The sequence below is a fragment of the Lagenorhynchus albirostris genome, chromosome 19, assembly GCF_949774975.1.
Source record: "Lagenorhynchus albirostris chromosome 19, mLagAlb1.1, whole genome shotgun sequence".
In the NCBI taxonomy this organism is placed as follows: domain Eukaryota; kingdom Metazoa; phylum Chordata; class Mammalia; order Artiodactyla; family Delphinidae; genus Lagenorhynchus; species Lagenorhynchus albirostris.
Window position 1 is genome coordinate 32694163 of NC_083113.1, and position 20603 is coordinate 32714765.

Consider the following 20603-nt stretch of genomic DNA (forward strand, 5'->3'; position numbering starts at 1 on the left):
CTGAATTCTGCCTCTGCCTCTTCCTGGTCAGAAACTCTTGTCATGTTAGTTGAATGCTGAAATCTGTTTCTTACCTGTAAAGTGGGATTGGCGGGGGAGGGAGGAGAATGGAGTGATCATGTCTACTCTTTCATATTGTTAAAAGATTAGCAATAATGTCTTTGAATTGCTTGGAGCAATGTCTGGCCCTTAATTGCTTCTCGAATGGGAGCTATTATATGTTACAGAGAGCTTGAAACCAAAACCCATTCAAGGAGTCAGTTAGAAGAGGGTCTGTTTCCAGGACTCTGGCAGAGAGGAGCGGTATACAGATGGTAAGTCAGGGGTAGTTATCTTACTTAGCAGGCCTGCAGATGTTTATGGAATGTTCTTTATTGAGTGGGCCAGCAGTAGAAGGGCTGGGTGGGAGCACTTGTTGGCAAAAAGAGGAGATATTAATGATGAGTGTCTCTGAGGGTCAGTTAGATGGCTGGCATCTCCAAGTAGGAAGTGAGCTGTTGGGCCTTTGCTTTGACCAAGAGTCTTCAGTGTGGCAGGGAGCCCCACCCAATGAGTGAGGGCACCTCCTAGTACACTGTTCACACCCCAGCTCACCGCTGTAGAAAACCCATTTTCTGATAAACTATAAAAATATATCTCTGAGATGAGGGGCCTGAGAGGTGCCTCACAGGAGGAGCTGGAAGGAAAGGAAACACACACATGGAAAAGGGAAGTAGAAGAGATCCATGGGAAACTTGGGCTGAGGCAGGTATTTTCTTGCCCAACTTATTAGTTCTTTAATTTGTTGTTCTTCCTTAAGGTATATATTCTTTACAAGAAACTAACTGCCACTAGATGGCACACGGATCCCAGCACTATTCTGACTGTATATTATTTAAGATTCTTTTCAAAAGATAGGTCACTAATACGTTGTTTTTAAAAACAAAATATGATAGGAGGGGACTATTTTACATAGGTTACATAAGCAATAAATGATGAAAGAAGGAACAAAGGATGAAAAATTAAAATTCAAAATCTATATATTTTGTGGGCTTGGTTTGTGCTATAGAGAAAGCCCAGTTGTAGAGGTGCATAGTGGCTCATGATCTTTGTTCATATGTAGGTGATGTCTGTAATTTGATTCTCATGCACAAATGCTTCATTTAATTTATTAAGTGAGATTTTTGGAAGGTAGGTTTATAAAGAAGAGAGTAATCTGCCCCCCAAAGCAGTGCCTTTTTTTCTTCTTTTTCTTTCTTAACCACTACTTGAAATTTCATTTCTTAGAAATTTCGAAATTGTGTTTCTTACAGAATATTATGTTGCTTTTAAACAAATGTGTCTGATTATTGCTTTGCATTTGTGTTTGAATTGTGTTTATGTGTATATGGGTTATATGCAGACACGGATGCAGTTAAAAGAATGGGATGGGCTGGTCACTGGCACGAGCAGAGAAGCCCAGAGAGGGGGTGGGGCACTTGGCACACTCCTTGCCACCCCAGCCAAAAAGAAAAAAATGAGACCAGGCCTTGTCAGGCAGTGGTTATTACCACCACTCTGGCCATCAGCAGCAGCCATGAAAGGGTGCAACAAAGCACAATCTATGCCCTTTGTTCAGGAACAGCAGTCGAAGATAAAAGTTCTATAGCTTTGTTTATAAACTGTGACACGGTAAACTGCCTTTAGCTTTGGCCACTGAAGACCCGCTCAGAAAAAGGGAAATCATAATAAAGATTTGTTGACTTGATGTAATCATTTGCTGAGAAGGGTATGAACAAGGTCCATTAAAATCCTTCCCATGATTTTGTGTCTGGCTCCCTTGCAATGGCCAGAAACAGGCACGTGGTGAGAAGCTGCCCCCTTCTGATTGGATTACGTGGGGTCCTAGCTTTATGTGCTCTGGTTTATTGAGACCATTATTTTAGAAGCAAGTGGCTGATGCTTCCCTCCACCCCCGCGTCCCCACCACCGAATATCAGTAGAGGTGTTTGGAGCAGCCTCTGAGTCGTGTCCTCAGAGCTGCCTGAGAGCTGCCTCAGGGACTGCCCTGGAGGAGCCGATGAGGGAACTGTTCCCCGAGCTGCTGGCCATTGTCTCTGTCCATTCCAGTGCACTGCCCAGGTTGGGATGTAACAACAGATGTGGAGAATCCTGTGAAGATTAGTAATATTTTATTTAAATATATGTCCCCACTCTTATCCAGCCCCCTACCCCTGTTTTGTTTTGTTTTGTTTTAAGAATCACAGACTTATATCTGCGACTGTTTGAACAAAATACACTAAAATGTTATAATTGTTGAAATATAAATAAGTGATCCATAAATTAATCAATTATCCATGAAAGTAAGCTTTCAAGAAAACTGTCAGATGTTTTAAAATTTAGCATGTCACTTTAAAAACTTTAGCTTAGGGGCTTCCCTGGTGGCGCAGTGGTTGAGAGTCCGCCTTCCGATGCAGGGGGCACGGGCTCGTGCCCCGGTCCAGGAGGATCCCACATGCCGCGGAGCGGCTGGGCCCGTGAGCCATGGCGGCTGAGCCTGCGTGTCCGGAGCCTGTGCTCCACAACGGGAGAGGCCACAACAGTGAGAGGCCTGCGTACCGCAAAAAAAAACCAAAGAAAACAAACAAAAAAAAAACTTTAGCTTAATTCTACTTTGTATTATATTCCCCCAAAGAGTTCCTAAAAGAAAAAGAGCAAAAACATGATTCTGAAAAAACAGATGATTTGGGACATGTATAAATACACCCATAGTGTGCTTGACACGCAGGTACCTTGCATTCCATAGTGTAGGTGGATCTAATGTATAGGGTGACTCAGAATCTTTTGTATTACAACCAAGAGTTTGATCTCTACTTATTAGTTAATGGATCATCTTCCTTTCCTACTTGGCCCCCACATCCCAGGCTGTGGGGAGAAAGCTTCACCCCTGTGTGAATGGCAAGGCATCAGCATGGAAGCCCACTCTGTCTGCATCTGTCCCTTGTCCTCCTCCCCAGGATCTCAGGTTGAGCAATGAGGACAATGAATAGCAACTAGGAAGTCACCCTGGGCATCTTTCTTTAATGTCGCCAACAGATCTAGATCTAATCAATACTAATGCTAGAGCTACATGTATTGAGCCTTGGGCCAAGCACTTGATTACATTGTCTCATTTAATATTCATTTTACATATGAATAAACTAAGGTTTAGAGAATCTGGGTGACTTGTCTAAAATCGTCACCCATGCAAGTAGTAAATGGGGGACCATGATGTAAAACTAGGTCTGTTGTGTTATCATGAAGTTGCATTTTGCAGACATTTAACCCTGTGTGTATTAAACCAGCCTTGTGGGCCAGTTCCTCTTCACCCCACCTGTATTAAATAAGCAGCAGGTGTCATCAGGCCTGAAATAGGGAGTGCACATAGCACAACCCTAGAAGAAAAGCATAAATAAATGATTTTTCAGGTATCCCAGCCATTGACAAACAAGTGAAAAACACCCAAACAAAGGGATGGCTGATGCCTTCCTCAGTGTTAGTAAGAAATTGAAGAATTAACTGAAAACAACAGAGAAATATAGACTGAGGAACAGTTACAGGCACTGTGACTGGCTGCATAGCCAAAGGTGTATCTATAACATGGGCCATATTCAACTTGAGAGAGTTTTGTGAGGGTGAAGGTAGGCAGGGTAGCAGTTATCCTTATGGGTGTTTTCTTCTTTTTCCTACAGTGTGTTTTTGATTATTTGAAGGTTAATTTTGTTAATTTTAACCTAAATTGTGTCATTTCTCTCCTCCTTCCTAGGGCTTCCTAAAGAATGAAAAGGACAATGCCCTGCTGTCTGCCATCGAAGAGTCCCGGAAGAGGGTAAGAAATGAACCCAAATGTATATGTGTACTGTTGTGAGAGCAGCAGTGTATACTGGGGCGTGGAGGTTCTAGAAACTGGATTCTGTGTTCCAGGCCCAGCTCTCTTGATAGTTCACCAGAGGGAGTTCTACAGGAACCATTTTTGAGGAAAATACCATGCTCGTAACTCTACGTGTATTTAGTGACTGCATCTGAAACACTGGGCTGGTCAGTTAATTATTAAGTTAATCATAAAATGGAAGGGCCAGACAATTCTTTGGTTTCACTGTGACAGTATAAATGGTATTTTGGTTTCTACTGAATCAGCAGTTCAGAAAAGCAATTATGATATTGATAATTTTCCTCAATTTCTTTTCCTTTTATCACACAATTTGACTTTCTACACCACCTTTTAAATTAACAATTTCTCCAAGCTCTTTGAAACAAACAAACAAAAAACATCTTGATATTTGAGAGGATAGTAAATAAGTCAGCCAGAACAGCCATTATATGTGCAGCAATATTTCACAGCAAGCATTCCCTCAAGATAGTCAAAGATCATTTACTTTACTAACATGAGTTATCTCCATTTGTTTGACAAGGACTAAAAGATCAAAACCTTTAGAATACATTCCATTATGGAGTAAGATTTTCAGGCCCCGGGGGTCTTTTGGGGAGGGAGGGAGGAGGAAGGTTAGTGGTCATGTGGAGTTGGTTCTAAAAATGCAGCTTTTCCCAGGAAGGAGGCTAGAGGGTTCACATTAGTCTGGAAGCAGTAGCTGTCTCTGCAAGGGAGTAGGGGTGAAGGGAATCTCTGTTTTGCTGTTTACTTATATAAGCCTTAGATCAAGTGAAATGTATTTGTGTATTATTTAAGTGGTTCAAAAAATAAGAAAGTTAAAAAAAAAATGCTGCTTCTCAGTGTGCTTTATTAAAATATTCCATACAGGTGGAAGTGTCTAAGTAGGGCTGATATGAGTGAGATAGGGCCTCAGGGGGGCTTGCCAGCTCTAATTTATAAGAATATGTTTCAGAGACATTATTTAAATGACTGATATGTTTAATTATCAGAGTAAAATTCCCTAAAATTTAATTAATTATATTTTTGGCAATAGTACTTATTCCTAGAAATAGAGAAATTCACTTGATCCAGATCTGAAAATATTTTTTTTAAGGTTTTTTTTGGTTCACACTTGGAGTGAGTTACTCACCAACATTGATTCTCCTGCTGTAAAGGACTGATGAAATTAAATTAGGATTGTCGAATGCCACCGAGCCTTATTAATCCATTTACCCTGCGGAATGTGTTTCTGAAATTGGCAGTCTCTGAACGTTTTGCCATATTGAGGCTAAATGTGCAGCCAGCCAAAACATTTAAGTGACATACCACAGTGCAAAATGTGTGCATATGTGTTTGTGAGGGAGATGTTCCGGTGTTGGGAGCTGGCCCTGGTGGGGAACCTTTCACCTGTCTGGACACCAGAGGCTGCTGCTGAACAAGAATCATTTTCAAACAAAAAGGTGAGCAGCTTTTTGGCATTATTGGTGGTAATTTCACGTTTGAATAACTTGCCAATATCCTGCTGAAATGCCAAGAAAACAAGCTACGAAACCACAAATGTGTACTATCTTTTCCCATTTGGTGCATCCTAGCAAAAACAGAACAACATTATCAGAACATATGTAGAGTTTCTAAACGCCAGCAACAGCTCAATAATAAGTGGGTGTGAAGTGAAAGCAGGTTGCCCTCTTCCCTTTATGAAAATGGGGTTCGAGTGCTCCCCACCTGTTCTTAATTCAGTTGCCCAGTTCTTTCCCTGCCTTCCTTTCTTAACTATGTTCAAAGAGATATAGTTCCCCACATAACTTGAAAGATTCGGATTTAATTTTTTTTTTTAATATATCTGAGGTCTGCCTGTCTTGACAATGACAATTTTTTTTTTTTTTTTTGGTTGCACTGGGTCTTAGTTGTGGTATGCAAACTCTTAGTTGCAGCATGCCTGTGGGATCTAGTTCCCTGACCAGGGATCGAACCGGGACCCCCTGAATTGGGAGCACAGAGTCTTTACCACTGTGCCACCAGGGAAGTCCCCAGATTTAATTTATAATAGTTTCTCCACTGCTTTGTCATTTTCTGTGGTTTGTCTTTCCTTATCCCTGCTATTCCTGTCTCTCACCTTGTCTCAGACCCTCACTGTCCTCCTTTTCTCTTAGTTCTTAGCTCTTTTGAGTAGCTCTGTTGATTCTCTCTCATTAGCTCCTCTGGTTGACATTCTTCTTTGCACCTGATCTGGTGGTTCAGATGTGGGTCTAAAGGGAATAGACTGGAAGAGGGCAGATGGGTGGCTGATCATCCCTGATTAGCCCACAAATTGGATGTTCCATTATCTCTAATGTAATTAAGATAAGCTGGGGGTGGCATGGTGATGGGAAGAGAACTTTAATGTTGGGCCATTTATTTTTATTTGAAGCTCCTTATCACACTAATGATGAATGGAACGACAGTGCCGTTTGTTCAGGTTGTGGAGCCGTTTCTAAATGAGTAGCCTGGCATATTTCTCAGATACATCTGAGGATTTGAGCCCAGAAAGCTGCCAGTTTTCAGAGTATTTCCTGTGTTCTTGAAGCAGGAGCTCTTGGCACACAGGTGGGCAGCTTGATTAACAGGGGATGGTTAATTCCCACTGTTGTCGCCCTGACCCTTACGTGATGCTGGAAGTCTGCCCCTGCCATCCTCATCAACAGTGTCTCTGAGACAGATTGTGTTTTCTTCAATTGCCTTTAGTGCTCTGCTATTCTTTATCAGCCAGAGGACTTACCCTTAAGAAAAATTCTTGTGACACTGTGGTGTCCTGGGTCAGTGGCAGCGCTTAGTCAGTGCCTCACTTCCTATTACAAGTTTGCAAAGCTGTATGGTATGCCAGCCCTCCACCTCCTTATTTCAGCCCTCCCTGGTCCTCCTGCCCCATGACCCTCTTATTTTCCCTTTCTGGGACAGGTTCAAGGTTAAGGAGGTGGATGCCCACTAAATGGAAGAGTTTTAGAAGAAATGTGGTTTAACATGTGCACTATTTCTGGATAGCTTCTAGGGAAATTACCTTTTCCCCTCACCTCTACCCCACCTCTCTATTCCAGCATACTTTTCTCTGTTCAAAATGCATAGCTTTCATGTTTAAGGTCACTAATGTAGCAAGAGAAAATGATTTTTCTCCGGGTATATTTTTCAATCCAGGTGACTTGGAGTGGTCCATTCTGCCTGATCTTCAGTGGGAAGAAAACCAGATGAAAGACTGTTTTTAAAGTTTTTGATAGCCATTTCTTTTTTTGTCTTTACAATACATGTTAGAAAAGAGATCCATTGATAGATGGACCAAATCAGATTTGCAAGATGTGCCAACCTTCTTCCTAATCATTTTTGTGGGTTTCTGTTCTCTTTTTCACATTTTAATAAATATTGGTCCACACTCAAACATCCCATTTGTAGAAAGGGTATATGATTTTTCTGATAGTTTCACAGAGCTCATATATATGAATATTATCAGTATAAATTATCTGCATTGCGAAAATAAAGCAGGCATTACTAATACTCATACTCTTGGTGCTGCCTAATTAGATGCCAATCTGATTGTAAATGAAATGGCTTTTTGAGAAGTGGGCTTAAGCTGATGGGAAACCTGGTCTGCCAATTGAAGAATAATAGGCTAAGAATGGTTATGATTCAGTATGTCTCTATAAGTTGCTTTAATCTCCTCCTCAGAGGGATTTTGGTTTTGCTTTTGTTTGGGGTTTTTTTTTTCCTGTTTTTTTGGGGTGTGTGTGTGTGTGTGTGTGTGTGTGTGTGTGTGTGTGTGTGTATTTTCTGCCTTCCTTCTTCCCTTCCTCTTTTCTTTAACCACTCTCCTAGATTTTTTTTTTTTTTTTTTAGTTATTTTTGGCTGTGTTGGGTCTTTGTTGCTGCGTGCAACGGAGGGCTTTCTCTAGTTGTGGTGAGCGGGGCTACTCTTCGTTGCGGTGCACGGGCTTCTCACTGCAGTGGCTTCTCTTGTTATGGAGCATGGGCTCTAGGCACATGGGCTTCAGTAGTTGTGGCACGCAGGCTCTAGAGTACAGGCTCAGTAGTTGTGGTGCACAGGCTTAGTTGCTCCTAGGCATGGGAGATCTTCCCAGACCAGCGCTTGAACCCATATCCCCTGCATTGGCAGGCAGATTCCTAACCACTGCACCACCAGGGAAGCCCCCCTTCCTCTTTTCTTTGTTTTCCTTCTTTCTCTTTTTTTCTTTTCCTTCTGAGTGCCTTTGTTTTGGCAACCTGCTGTGTCACCAGCAGATAGAAGTGAGGTTTGCCAGACATTTCAGTAGTGACTTTGAGAAGACTAATAGGAAACCTAATTGCAAAAGGCTCTGTTTTTTCTTTTACTGATTTGCTTCCTCATATGAAGATATTACTGTTTCTTAAAAAAATAGACACTGGGAGAATCTTACTTTTTGTCTTATCTTAGAGGCTCGTTAAATCTTAAGATACCATTGACTTTATAATCCGTCATTATTTTATGTACTACAAAGAAAAAGTACTTCAATTTAAGCTTTTGACATGCTATCAATTGTAATATGTAGCCTAATTTCAGAGGTTTTAAGAAGATATTTATCTTAATAAGCACATGAAAAGATGTTCAGCATCACTACTTATTAGAGAAATGCAAATCAAAACCATGAGTTATCACTTCACACCCATTAGCATGGCTGCAATCAAAAAAACCCAGAGAATAGTGAGTATTGGAGAGGATGTAGAGAAATTGGAACCTTTGTGCACTGTTGATGAGAATGAAAAATGGTACAACCTCTTTGGAAACATTATGCAATCGCTCAAAAAGTTAAACAGTATGACCATCTGATCCAGCAATTCCATTTCTGGGTATGTATCCCAAAGAATTGAAAGCAGGAATTTGAAGAGATATTTGTACACCCATGTTCACAGTAGCACGATTCACAATTACCAAAAATTGGAAGCAACTCAAGTGTCCATGGATAGATGAATGGATAAACAAAATGTGGTGTGTACATATGGTGGAGTATTATTCAGCCTGAAAAAGGAACGAGACTGTATATGCTATAACATGGATGAATCTTGAGGACATTTTGCTAAGTGAAATAAGCCAGACATAAGAAGACAAATACTGTATGATTGCACTTCCATGAGGTACCTAGAAGTGTTCAAAATCATAGAGACAGAAGTAGAATGGTGGTTGCCTGTTACTGGGGGAGGGTGGGAATGAAGATATTGTTTAATGGGTGCAGAATTTCATTTTTGCACGATGAAAAGAGTTCTGGAGATGTATGGTGGTGATGTTTGCACAGCCATGTGAATGAACTTAATACCACTGAACTGTACACTTAAAAAGGGTTAACATGGTAAGTTTTATTGTTAAGTGCATTTTGCCACAATTAAAAAAAAATGTAATGTGTTAGACTTGATGAAATAGGGCATGTTGCAAACAGTTGTCAGTAAATTCTTTAAGGATAATTTAAAATAGATTGCTTTTGCTCCACTTATGGAAAGATGGCAGATCTGGAGGGCTTTGGATTTCTGTTGTGCTTCAAGGGAAACCGTGTTCTTTGTCTTCTCATTTGGGTCATCTCTCTCTGCTCCTCTCCAACAGACCTTTGGCATGGCTGAGGAGTACCATCGAGAGTCAATGCTGGTTGAGTGGGAGCAAGTGAAACAGCGGATTCTCCACACCCTGCTGGCATCGGGAGAAGATGCCCTTGACTTTACTCAAGAAAGCGAGGTAGGTTGAGTCCAGAAGGTAAACCACGATGAAAACTGTGAGGTCAGAGAATGCTTGTCTGCTTGACTACTGACAGTCCTGGCACGGTTGATCACTGTCTCCTCCTTGAAACCCTCTTTTCATTGCCTTCCAGATGCCCACATTTGCCTGGATTTCCTCCAACATGTCTGGCTGCTTCTGCTCAGCCTCTTTTGCTGAATTTTCCTCAAATTCCTTGACTCCTAGGTGTTTGTGTGTCCCAGGACTCAGTCCTTGACCCGTTCTTGTTTCTTCCTCAGTCACTGCCCCATTGATCTCATCTGGGCTTGTGATATTAAATACCATCTATGTACTTGAAGACTTAAATTTATATCACAGCCCCAAACACCCCCAGACTCATTTTTCTAGTGGCCTTCTTGGCTGTACTCAGATGTCTCAGAGCCATCAAGCTAAACATGTTTAGAATTGAGTCATGGTAGCAACTGCCCTCAACTCCCTCCTGGCATCAACCTTCTTTTCTCAGAGTTTATCCTCTTCATAAAGGGCAGTTGCAGTTTTTCACTTGCTCAGATCAAACACCTCAGATTCATTTTTGTCCTCCCTTTCTCTCACCTAGACTCTCTTACGTGTTGGCAAATTTACTTAACCCTGCTCTCAAAATATACCCAGAATCCAACCACTTCTTACCACCTCTGCTGTTAGCACTCTGGTCCAAGTCACCATCATCTCTTGTTCACATTATTGGACTAACCTCCTAACTGGTTTTTCCATTATCTATTGCTATGTAACCAATCACTCCAAACTGTAGTGGCTGAAAACAATCATTTAGCTTAGCTGCATTTACCAGAAATAGTTCAGGGTCTCTTGAGGCTGTGGTCAAGATGTTGGCTGAGGCAACACTCATTGCAGGGCTAAACTCGGGGAGGATCCACTCCCAGGCTCACTCACATGCCTCTTGGCAAGCCTCAGGTCCCCTCTGGCTCTTGGCTAGGGACGTCAGTTCCTTGTCATGTGGGTCTCTCTTGTGTTGCTCACAGCATGGTAGTTTGCTTCCCCTGGAGCAAGAGTGAGGGATCCAAGGAAGAGCTAAAGGGCTCCCAAGACAGAAACCACGGTCTTTCCGTGACTTAATCTTGAAAGTAATATCCTGTCGCTTTGCTTTGATCAAGGTAAGTCACTAAATTCAGCCTGTGCTCAAGGAGAGAGGATTAAACGAGGGCTCGGATCCCAGGAAGTGGGGATTATTGGGAGCCATCTTAGAGGTTGTCAGCCACACTGGTCTCCCTGCTTTTGCCCTTGTACAGTCTTTTCAACACAACAGCCAGAGTGACGCTATTAAGACACAGGCTAGATCGTGTCACTCCTCCGTTCGGGATCCTCCAGTGACACCCATCTCACTTGGAGTGAAAGCCAGAGTCTTTACCATGATCTCTAAGTCCCTACCTGACCTGGTCTTGTTGCCTCTCGCAGCTCAAGTTATTCTGCTCTCCCTGTTGCTCTTGCTGCTCCAGCCAAAGAAGCTTGTTGCAGGTTCCTTGAACGAACCGGGTAGGCTTGCTCCTGCCTCAGGTCCTCTGGGCTTCCTGTTGCTTGTGCCTAGAAGGCTCTTCCCCCAAATAACTGCATGGCTGTCTCCCTCACTTTCTTCACATATTACCCAGTGCCATCTCAGTGAGGCCTTCCAGGGCCTTGATATCTGAAATCCAAACCAACCTTTCCCCATTCAGCACTTTCTATATCCCCTTTTCTTGCTATATTTTTCTTTTTTCTTTTTTTTTTTTTTTGCGGTACGCGGGCCTCTCACTGCTGTGGCCTCTCCCGTTGCGGAGCACAGGCTCCACATGCGCAGGCTCAGCGGCCATGGCTCATGGGCCCAGCTGCTTCGCGGCAGGTGCGATCTTCCCAGACCGGGGCACGAACCCGCGTCCCCTGCATCGGCAGGCGGACTCTCAACCAGTGCGCCACCAGGGAAGCCCTATATTTTTCTTTTTAGCACTTCTTCACTTTAAACCATTGTATGTGTTTTATGTCTTTGTATTGCTTACTGTCTGTTTCTCACAGTAAAATGTAAGCTCCATGAAGGTAAGGATTTTTGTTTGTTGTGTTTACTCATATCTCCAGTGCCTAGAAGAGTCCCTGGAACATATTAGATGCTCTAGAAATATTTGTTGAATAAATCATTTGGCCTTAGCTAACTTTGTGCTAACCAGAGTATTAGGGATATGTTGAAACAGTGTGATTTTAGAGTGGGTATGTTTAATAGGGTTTATTTTAATTGCCAGTGTTCATTGATTGGTGGTGGTGCTAAGTTGAGGGGTTTCTCCTCTTTAAAATCTAATTCTTTTTTTAAAAAATTTATTTATTTATTTATTTATTTTTTGGCTGTGTTGGGTGTTCATTTCTGTGCGAGGGCTTTCTCCAGTTGCGGTGAGCGGGACCCACTCTTCATCGCGGTGCGTGGGCCTCTCACTGTCGCGGCTTCTCCTGTTGCAGAGCACAGGCTCCAGATGTGCAGGCTCAGTAGTTGTGGCTCAGTAGTTGGGCTTAAGCCCAGCTAAGTAGGGCTTAGTTGCTCCACGGCATGTGGGATCTTCCCAGACCAGGGCTCAAACCTGTGTTCCCTGCATTGGCAGGCAGATTCTTAACCACTGCGCCACCAGGGAAGCCCTAAAATCTAATTTTTTTAAAGGCAATGTATTCATATGACTCAAGAACTAAAGAACCCTGTCCCCAGAAGCTCATTCCCTCCCCACTTTGCCTCTCCCTGGAAGTAATCACTATTATTACTTTCTTGTGTAATATTTCGAGTCTCTTTATATGAATACAAGGCAATATATTATCTTCCCTCCTTCTTACACAAAAGTTATTTTACTATATGCTCTGTTCTGTATCATGTTTTTTTCACTTATTTATCCTGGAGATCTTTCCTGAGAGGGATTTGAGGCTGCATCTTGGGATCAGCAGGAAAGTGTGTCGTGCTTGATTAGTGATGTCTGCCCTTGTGCCAGTGGGAGCTGTGACTTAACCACACATGTACCACGCTGGTGCTGGGGAGAGAACAGCCCTGGGGTTCAGATCCTAGCTTCACCACTGACTAGTTCTGAGACCTCATCCAAGTTATTTAATCCTGCAGACATTTAATGTCTTCATTGGTGAAATGGGATTATTGGGAAGATTAGTGATAACATAAAGCACCTGACTCATAATGGGCATCCCTTACTATTGTTTTAAAGTAAGTAGTTTCAGATAATTTGGAGGTGCAAGTTAAAAATTATAATGTCACAAAAATTATAGCGTTAGACATTTCAAGTAATATTGCCAGTGCTTCCTGATAAATCTTTTTACCAGAAGTTGTTTCTTAACTAGCTAGCATTCTTTTCTCATGGGAGATAGGACAACTAAGGCTCAGAGAGATGTGTAATATGCTGGTGAGATCCAGGACTGTTGGCTTCTAGGCCATCGTTCTGTTGAAGTCTGGGTCAAAGGTGGGTAGCTTGGCAGTGTGTCATGCCTGCAGGGTAACTTCACACATCCTGTATCTACAAATTTGCTCCTGATTTAAAAACCCAGTTTTTCTATTAAATTAGCCCCCCAAATAAATAAATGCTAAAGTCATTTATCTTAGGAAATTACTCATTAATGACCCTGTTCCACATTTCTTAGACTCAAAGATTTCAAAGAAGAGTAGAGTCTTTGGGAAAAAAGAGCTAATGTATAAAATCCTTGGCTAGCCTAATGTTTCTTTCTCAATTTCTTGTGAGTCTGGGCAGATAAGTAGAACAGCTCATGGTTTTATAAACTTCATTTTTTAAAATTGTGTTAATAGGTTGTAGTCTGTATTGGGATTTGGAAGTAATTATAAGCTGCTAATGAGATATTCTTTCTTGATTGCTCTTGTCTTAAAATAGACTAATCTATTTAGTAGACTCTGCTTCCTTGACCTCGAGTCCTCCCTCTTGGAAGGGAGTTATTGATACTTTTGCTGTTGTCTGTTGTGACACCTAGCGGAGTGGATAGCTTTGCTGAAAAAGCTGGCAAATGATGCAGATGGTTCTTCAGATAATCCAGGGAACTGCCATTTCTGGAACCTTGTAGCTTTTGTTGTTTGTTGCTGTTTTGAACTTTTTTCCTGAAGTATAACATATATACAGAAAAGTATGCACTTCTTAAGTATACAGCTCAATGACTATACCAAAAGGGAACACACCCAGATGAAGAAACAACATTGTTGGCATCCCAGCATCCCCTGTTCTGTGCCTTTTCATTCACCACCCCTCACCACCACCACCAAAAGAAACACTGTCCTAACTTCTGATGTCATAGATTTTTGCCTGTTTTTAAACTCTGTGTAAATGGAGTCATATGGTATGTACTCTTGTTTCTGGCTTTTGCTTAACATTCTGTATATTGTTACATGTAGTTGAAGACTATTCATTTTCATGGCCGAATAGTATGACTGCAATCTGTTTATCCATTCTGATGTTGATGGACATTTGGATAGTTACCAGTTCTTAGCTTTTATAAAGAGTGCTATTGAGAGCATTCTTGTACCTGTCTTTTGGTGAACATACGTTTGCACATCCATTGGGCACATCTAAGCGGGCAATTGCTGGGACAGAGGGTACACATATGTTCAATACTGTTCCAAAACAGTTTCTTAGTGTACCCTCCCACCAGCACTATGAGAATTCTCTTTGTTCCATACCTTTGCCACACTTGGTATTTTTTGTCTTTTTCAGTTCAACCGTTCTGGTGGATATGTGGAAGAACCATGTTTTTACAGGTTTTTTCCATGTAATTTTCTTCAAAATGATGGAAAGGTGGTATTATCTCCACTTGGGCAGGCACCTTCTCTGCCCTCTTTGTAAGAAACCGCAGAGTGTGAAGGCCTGAGACAGGCTTTGGAATTCTGCAGGCCTAAGTTCCCGGGGCTCTCCCGGGAACCTCCCTGTTCTCATCCTCATTGTAAAAGGCCTCTCTTGAAGAACCGTTGGAAGGAACGTAGAACGTGTGTAAGGTGCCTGGCCCAGAGCTGATATAGAGTGCACACTCAGCATATCGCAGCACTCTTTATGGTGGTGGCTGGTATTTGGTAAGCTACACACTATTAAGTTTATTTTTATCATTTTAATATGGATCTATCCCTTTTTAAGTGTCCCTTGACCTATAAAGTCACTAGGAATGAAAAAAAATCTCAGGACATAAGTAGAAGAAATAATTAAAGTATGACTTGCCATCTAAACCATTCTTTCCTGGGCACTTTATTGTCAAGAATAAGGTTGTTGGAATCCAAAGAGTCATTAGCTAGGAAAGAGGCTTCCAGTCATTTTGAGCTGACCTTATATTTGAAGGAAAATGTCCAAATTTGGTTAATTTAATATGAAGAGAGGCTTGAGGCTTTTATTTTTAAGCAAAAATGAAGTAGGAGATGGTGGTTCCTGAATCATTTTTCCCCCAAGCCTTCCAATAACAGAAGAGCAACAACACGTTAGTAATATCTATTCCTGGCAAGTTTTAATAAGGGAAATGATGCTTCAGTAGCATAAATTCAATTTGGGAAGTTAATTTCCTTAGGATATCGTTGAAGAAAAAGGTATAATTTTTAAAGAAAGGTAGGAATCGAAAGATTGTTAATAACTTTCCAGGTTGTAGTCTGAATAAAAATGATGTGCTTTGAAGCAAGAAAGAGACTCCTGGCTAAGAACTCCCATACCCTAGTCCTTGCGTCTGGCCTGTGGGGAAGAACACCCCCCGTCTGCGCTCCTTGCATGACACTACGGGCTTTGAGCATCGTTGAGAATCCTTGATATATCTTAGGCAACATTTAAAAGTAAATTTTTACCTAGCCTCAGTGTGTCGTGGCTGTATTGATATTAGACATAGTCAGTGGACGTTGCTTTAATGCATTGCTTTAATGTATTGTCTGGAAAATGGCTCAGCCTAGCAAGCAGTAGGCTCAGTAGAGAAGCTAAATTGTAGCTTAGTCATTACAGATAATGATGTGATGTGTGAACAGTGTGTGTTGAATGTAGTCTCTAATTTTGATCACTGACTTAATACCATATTTCACCAATTCCCAGTTACACATCTTTTCTATATTTTAACATCTCTGAAATCAGGATACGCCTTAAATTCAGTGGTGTGTCATAGTTTGTCCGCATTTTTCTTTCCTAATGGTACATAAATAACATGATGCCTTGCAGTTGATGGTGTATTAGATGTGATGGAATACAGTAAAAATATAGACTGACAGTATGAGTTTGAAAACCCCAGACTAGATGATTCCAAGCTGTATTTTATGGCTCCCTGGTAGTTTCCTAATTTGTTTCATGTATTGGAATTTGAGTAGGATTTCAAGTATAGAAAGTGCTCAGCTGCTCTTTCAAAAAGAAGTTTAAAGAACCCAACTCAACGGGCCCTTCATTTTGACATCAGGATATATCACATGAACACCTTCTTCTTGCACAGCGTTCTACTGGTAGAGATAGAGATAGAGATTGTGAAAATTCAGCTGCTCTCCTCTACCCCCAACCCAAACATAACCTCTGACATTCTATCCTTCCAATTCCCTCTCAGGTATTTATGTGCACATTTATACGTATATGTCCATCTGATCAGTTTATTATCAATTTACTCCATAAACGGCACCATTTTATATAATAAATGATACTACTTAGCATTATGTTTTGATTTTTTTAACTTATTTTGGAGCTTTTTCTAGGTTAGTACATGTAGGTGTCTGTCATTTTTTAGTGGCCGTAATAGACTTCATTGTATAAATGACCCAAGTATTCTTCCCGTTTTATCCATGGAGAATGATGCTCCAGAAAAGTTAGATGTCATTACCCAAGGTCACACAGTTGGGTTGCGTTTAGAACCTGGGTCTTCTGGTGCCCAGTCAGTGTTTTGTCTGGTAGTACTGGGCTTCTGTGTACAGATACTGTAGCCAACTATTGTACATTAATTACTTTGGTTCTGTTTTGCTTACATAAAGCCAAAACATTCCACTTGGAAATTAAAAACTCTCTTCCTTCTGTAGTATCATCACATTTTCTTTTTACTCTGTACTTGTTTTGCTAGAAGTGAGTGCTACATTCCTTTTTCCCTGCCTAGAATGTGCTCTCCTTGGGAAAAGAGATTTATTCATCCCTGGATATGTTATGTACAAAAGTAGTTGCTTGATAAAAGCTTGCAGTTCCCTCCTGCCACTCTCCAACCACATCCTGCCTGTTCAGGAATGTTCACTTAGAAAATGGCTGTTTGGGGAACACCAGGTACACTGAGAAGACCCTTCTCATGTCTGTGCTCCCAGAGACTGCTGTTTCTTCACATTATCTCCAGACTCCTGGGTGAGTCCCTTGTTGTTCTCTCTGGCCCTGCCTACCCATCTTCCCTGCCTTTCTGGTCTCTGATTCTGTGCTTCTGTTATCCCCACTGTGCTCCGATCAGGCCCCAATACAGAGAAAACCTGAAGAGTTTGGAACGTTATTCCCACACAGCATACCGGCGTCTCCTTTCCCAGCCCTCTAGCAGCTCCTGGCTTTGAAATTCCATTGAATGTTTGCTGGTTCCTCTGCTCAGGAATGTGCATGTACACATCCTGTTGATGGATAACTGACTTTGTGTGTGTTGAAATAGAGGCTCAACCAAGGGCAAATGAAGGAAAGGTACGTTTGAAAACAAGGGCATTAGGCAAAATTAATTTAAATGGAAATTTGAAGGCCAAAAAACCAACTACTTTTTAAAATTAGGTTTTTAGTAGTACTGGAAAATATTTCTCAAGGCTGTTTATGTATGTTTAGCTGGAACAACTGTGTCCTTGCAGAAGTGTTTAGTGCCGTTCCCCCTCTCCTCCCCATTTATTCCCCCCAGTTAGGTTACTGGAATTAACAGGCTTAGTGCTCTGTTCTTTCAAGAGACTCGGGGATCATCAACTTTCAGAGAGTTCTGTTCCAGAAAGATGGCCACATTATAGAACAGTCCTCAAATGCAGTGTTACTAGGAACACTCAGAATTAGTCCAGAAATAGAAAATGAGCTGGTGGGGGATTCTTTTCCTACAAGGAATGTGTTTTCATTGTAGAGGAGTGAGATGAGAATTTCCAGCCAGCACAAAGAAAATATCTTAGATTATGTTTCTGTAGTGTCTATATCTATCCACTGTTCAACACCTGATTTAGTCCCATGTTCATTATGGTTTATTCTTTATTTAAAAAGTGGTAACAGCTAGTGTTTACTGGTCAAATGTTGGACAGTGAGCTCTTTCTACTTATTCCTACTTACTCCTTGTGAAATAAGTACTGTTTTCTTCCCATTTAATTTAAGATTATTTCACAAATCTATGAGGGAGATACCATTGCTGCACCTGTGTTACAGCTAAAGCAACCCAGGCTCAAAAGAAGCAATATACTCAATCAAGATCACATAGCGAGTGAGTAGTGGAGCCAGGATTTCTAACAGCTACTCTCTCTTGTTCTTCAATGGCCATCCTTGGACAGTTGCCCCAGGCTGCCCTGGCTGGCAGTGTGGCCCCAGGCTGTGGGCACAAACCACGGCTCCACTACTTCCTATTAGAGTGACCTCTGGCAAGGTGCTTTCTGTGCGCTTTGGTGTCTTCATCTGTAAAATTGTTATAATAAAAGTATGTATCTCATAGGGTTGTGGAGTTAATACACAGAAATTAAGACAGTGCTTGGCATATAGTAGTTGCTCAGTAAGCGTGTCTGTTGTTACTATAACCTGATAGTTTTCAATCATTTCAGATAGGAATGCTTTCAGCTGTGAGTAACAGAAAACTTGAGTTTCTGTAGGTTGAATAGCGATTTATTTTTCTCACTTAACAAGTCTGCAGGTGTGGAGAGTATAGGCCTTAATTCAGTAGCTCTGCAGTGCCATCAGAGGCACCTCCTTGTCTCTGTATACCACCATTTTTAGCACGGACACTTACTTTGGGCTCACAAGCTGATTGCTGCAGCTCTAGACAGCCTGTTTGCATTCAGGGGAGAAAGCTGAAAGGCCATGCCAGGCTCTTTTTTCTCCCTTTATCAGGAAAAGCAGAAACTGCACTAAGCCAGAATGTACTACCAGGCTTGTGCTTTCATCTGGTTGGCTAGAACCAGGGTTCATGGCCACTCCTAGCTGCAGTAGAGGCTGGGAAAGGGTAGTGTGTAGGGGTCAGCTCATGAGGACCTATTGTTAGAGTTTCAGGAAATTTGCCATCTAGTTGATACTACTTGGAATAGCTTGATTTCTGCCATGGTGGGAATATTTACACGAGAAACCAGCAAACGCTACAAGTCAAGTTCCCTTTCCCAAGCCAGTTGTTAAACATTTACCAGCACACCATTGGATATATTTAACTCCCTATGCCAGAGTGGGAAGTGGCAGTGAGTAGAAGTGAGAGGTAGGGATGTGAAATGGTCATTGGGTCAGCCAAGCAGCAGCATCTTCCAAGCTTACCATTTGATGGAGAGAGTAAGATGCCAACATATGGAAAAGTTTATTAGTCCATTTTTTAGAAAGACTAAAGTTAACCTTTAGCTAAGCTTATTCCCTACTATAAACAAGTATGGATCCAAATTAGGTGTATTCTACTAGGTATATTAGTTATATTCTTAAATTTCCAATACATTGGTTTTTACTGTACTGTAGTGAGATCAAATTCGATATTTTGAACAGTAAACTGTTTAAAGCTCTTTTAATACCAATGATTGCAGAAAATCAGAGCTGGGGAGGACCTCTCGAGATTGTCTAGGACAGCCCCTTCATCAGCCAAAGGGAACCTGAGGCTCCAAGGATATGTGCTTTGCCCAGACGCCAAAGCAAGGGAGTGGAGCAGTCCTCCTGGAACCCAGGTGTCCTGACAGTCCAGTGTTCATTCCAGAACCTGAGGGTTTACAACCCACCTTTCTGCTTCCTGCTTCTTCCTATTCTCTGTCCTGCCCCAGTGCATGCTCATGTTGGTATCCCTTTTACCAGCTTTGGTGGTGCTAGGAAGTTTTGCTGCTATCTGTCATGTGTCTCCCAGGAAACCTACTTTAAACTGCTTTGTTTTAGATTTTAGAGAATAGAGCATTGCTTTTTTTTTTTTTTTAAATGAGAGAAGCTTGAAGAATTTGATCTTTGCTGCAGTACAGTACAAACTAATATTGGAAATTTAAGAATATGCCTAATATACCTAATTGGAACATACCTGATTTTGGTCCATATTTTTTTTACAGTAGGGAATAAACTTAGCTAAAAATTACCTTTAGTCTTTCTTAAAAAAGACTAATAATTTTTTCCATATGTTGGTGTCTAACTCTCCCCATCAGATGGTAAGCTCTTTGGGAACAGCCTCTGTGGGCTGTCTTGTCATCCTGTGGGGATGGATGTGTACACACTGTGCATGTGGCAGGCAGGCACTTGGCAGATGTTTGCTGAATGAATGAATGCCCAACTTAGGCTGGCTTCATATCTTCAGATGCATAAAGTTCATCAGTAGCTGTTGTCTTAGTGTGGACTCTAGATAGGAAATGTCTGAATCCTGGTATTGTGACCCTATAAACTCCATTTCGTCAGCTATCTGATATGAGTGATGGAAACAGGAGACCCACATACACCACAGCCTCACTGGTGTAAAGACATGGAGGGGGAAGATGAGGTGGACTGGGGGATTAAAACCGAATGTTACAAAGAGATGCCTTTCCAGAAACAGTTACTGAGATATCCTTACAGCTTCTCCAGCCTCCTGTTATTTTTGAGTTGAGTCCCATGCCTGCTCCCTTCTCATGTGATCATGGTAAGAGAGTTGCCTTCTATTGAAGCCCCTAAAAAATCATCGTTTTGAGGAAGTCTGACTAGGAAACAGAAACAGCTTTGTTAAAGACAAACATATGTTTATATTTTTTTTTTCTTTACATGACTGAATGCTGTTCTGAACCAATTCTGAATGTGTATTTCTGTACAGCCAAGTTACATCAGTGATGCGGGACCCCCTGGTCGAAGCTCTCTGGACAGCATTGAGATGGCCTATGCCCGGCAGGTGAGTGTG

General features: G+C 41.5%; 1 protein-coding gene across 3 annotated transcripts in view; it reads left to right on the plus strand.

Annotated features, from left to right (window-relative positions):
- Positions 1-20603, plus strand: part of NUP93 (nucleoporin 93) — a 102698-nt gene that overhangs the window by 59860 nt on the left and 22235 nt on the right. For all 3 annotated transcript variants that reach the window (XR_009537006.1, XM_060130521.1, XM_060130522.1), the window contains 3 exons: positions 3764-3826; positions 9465-9593; positions 20520-20594. Coding sequence is in view for 2 of the 3 variants with exons in the window: in XM_060130521.1 (XP_059986504.1) it covers positions 3764-3826; positions 9465-9593; positions 20520-20594 (267 nt within the window). In the remaining variant the exon portion in view is untranslated. The remainder of the gene's footprint in view (positions 1-3763; positions 3827-9464; positions 9594-20519; positions 20595-20603) is intronic.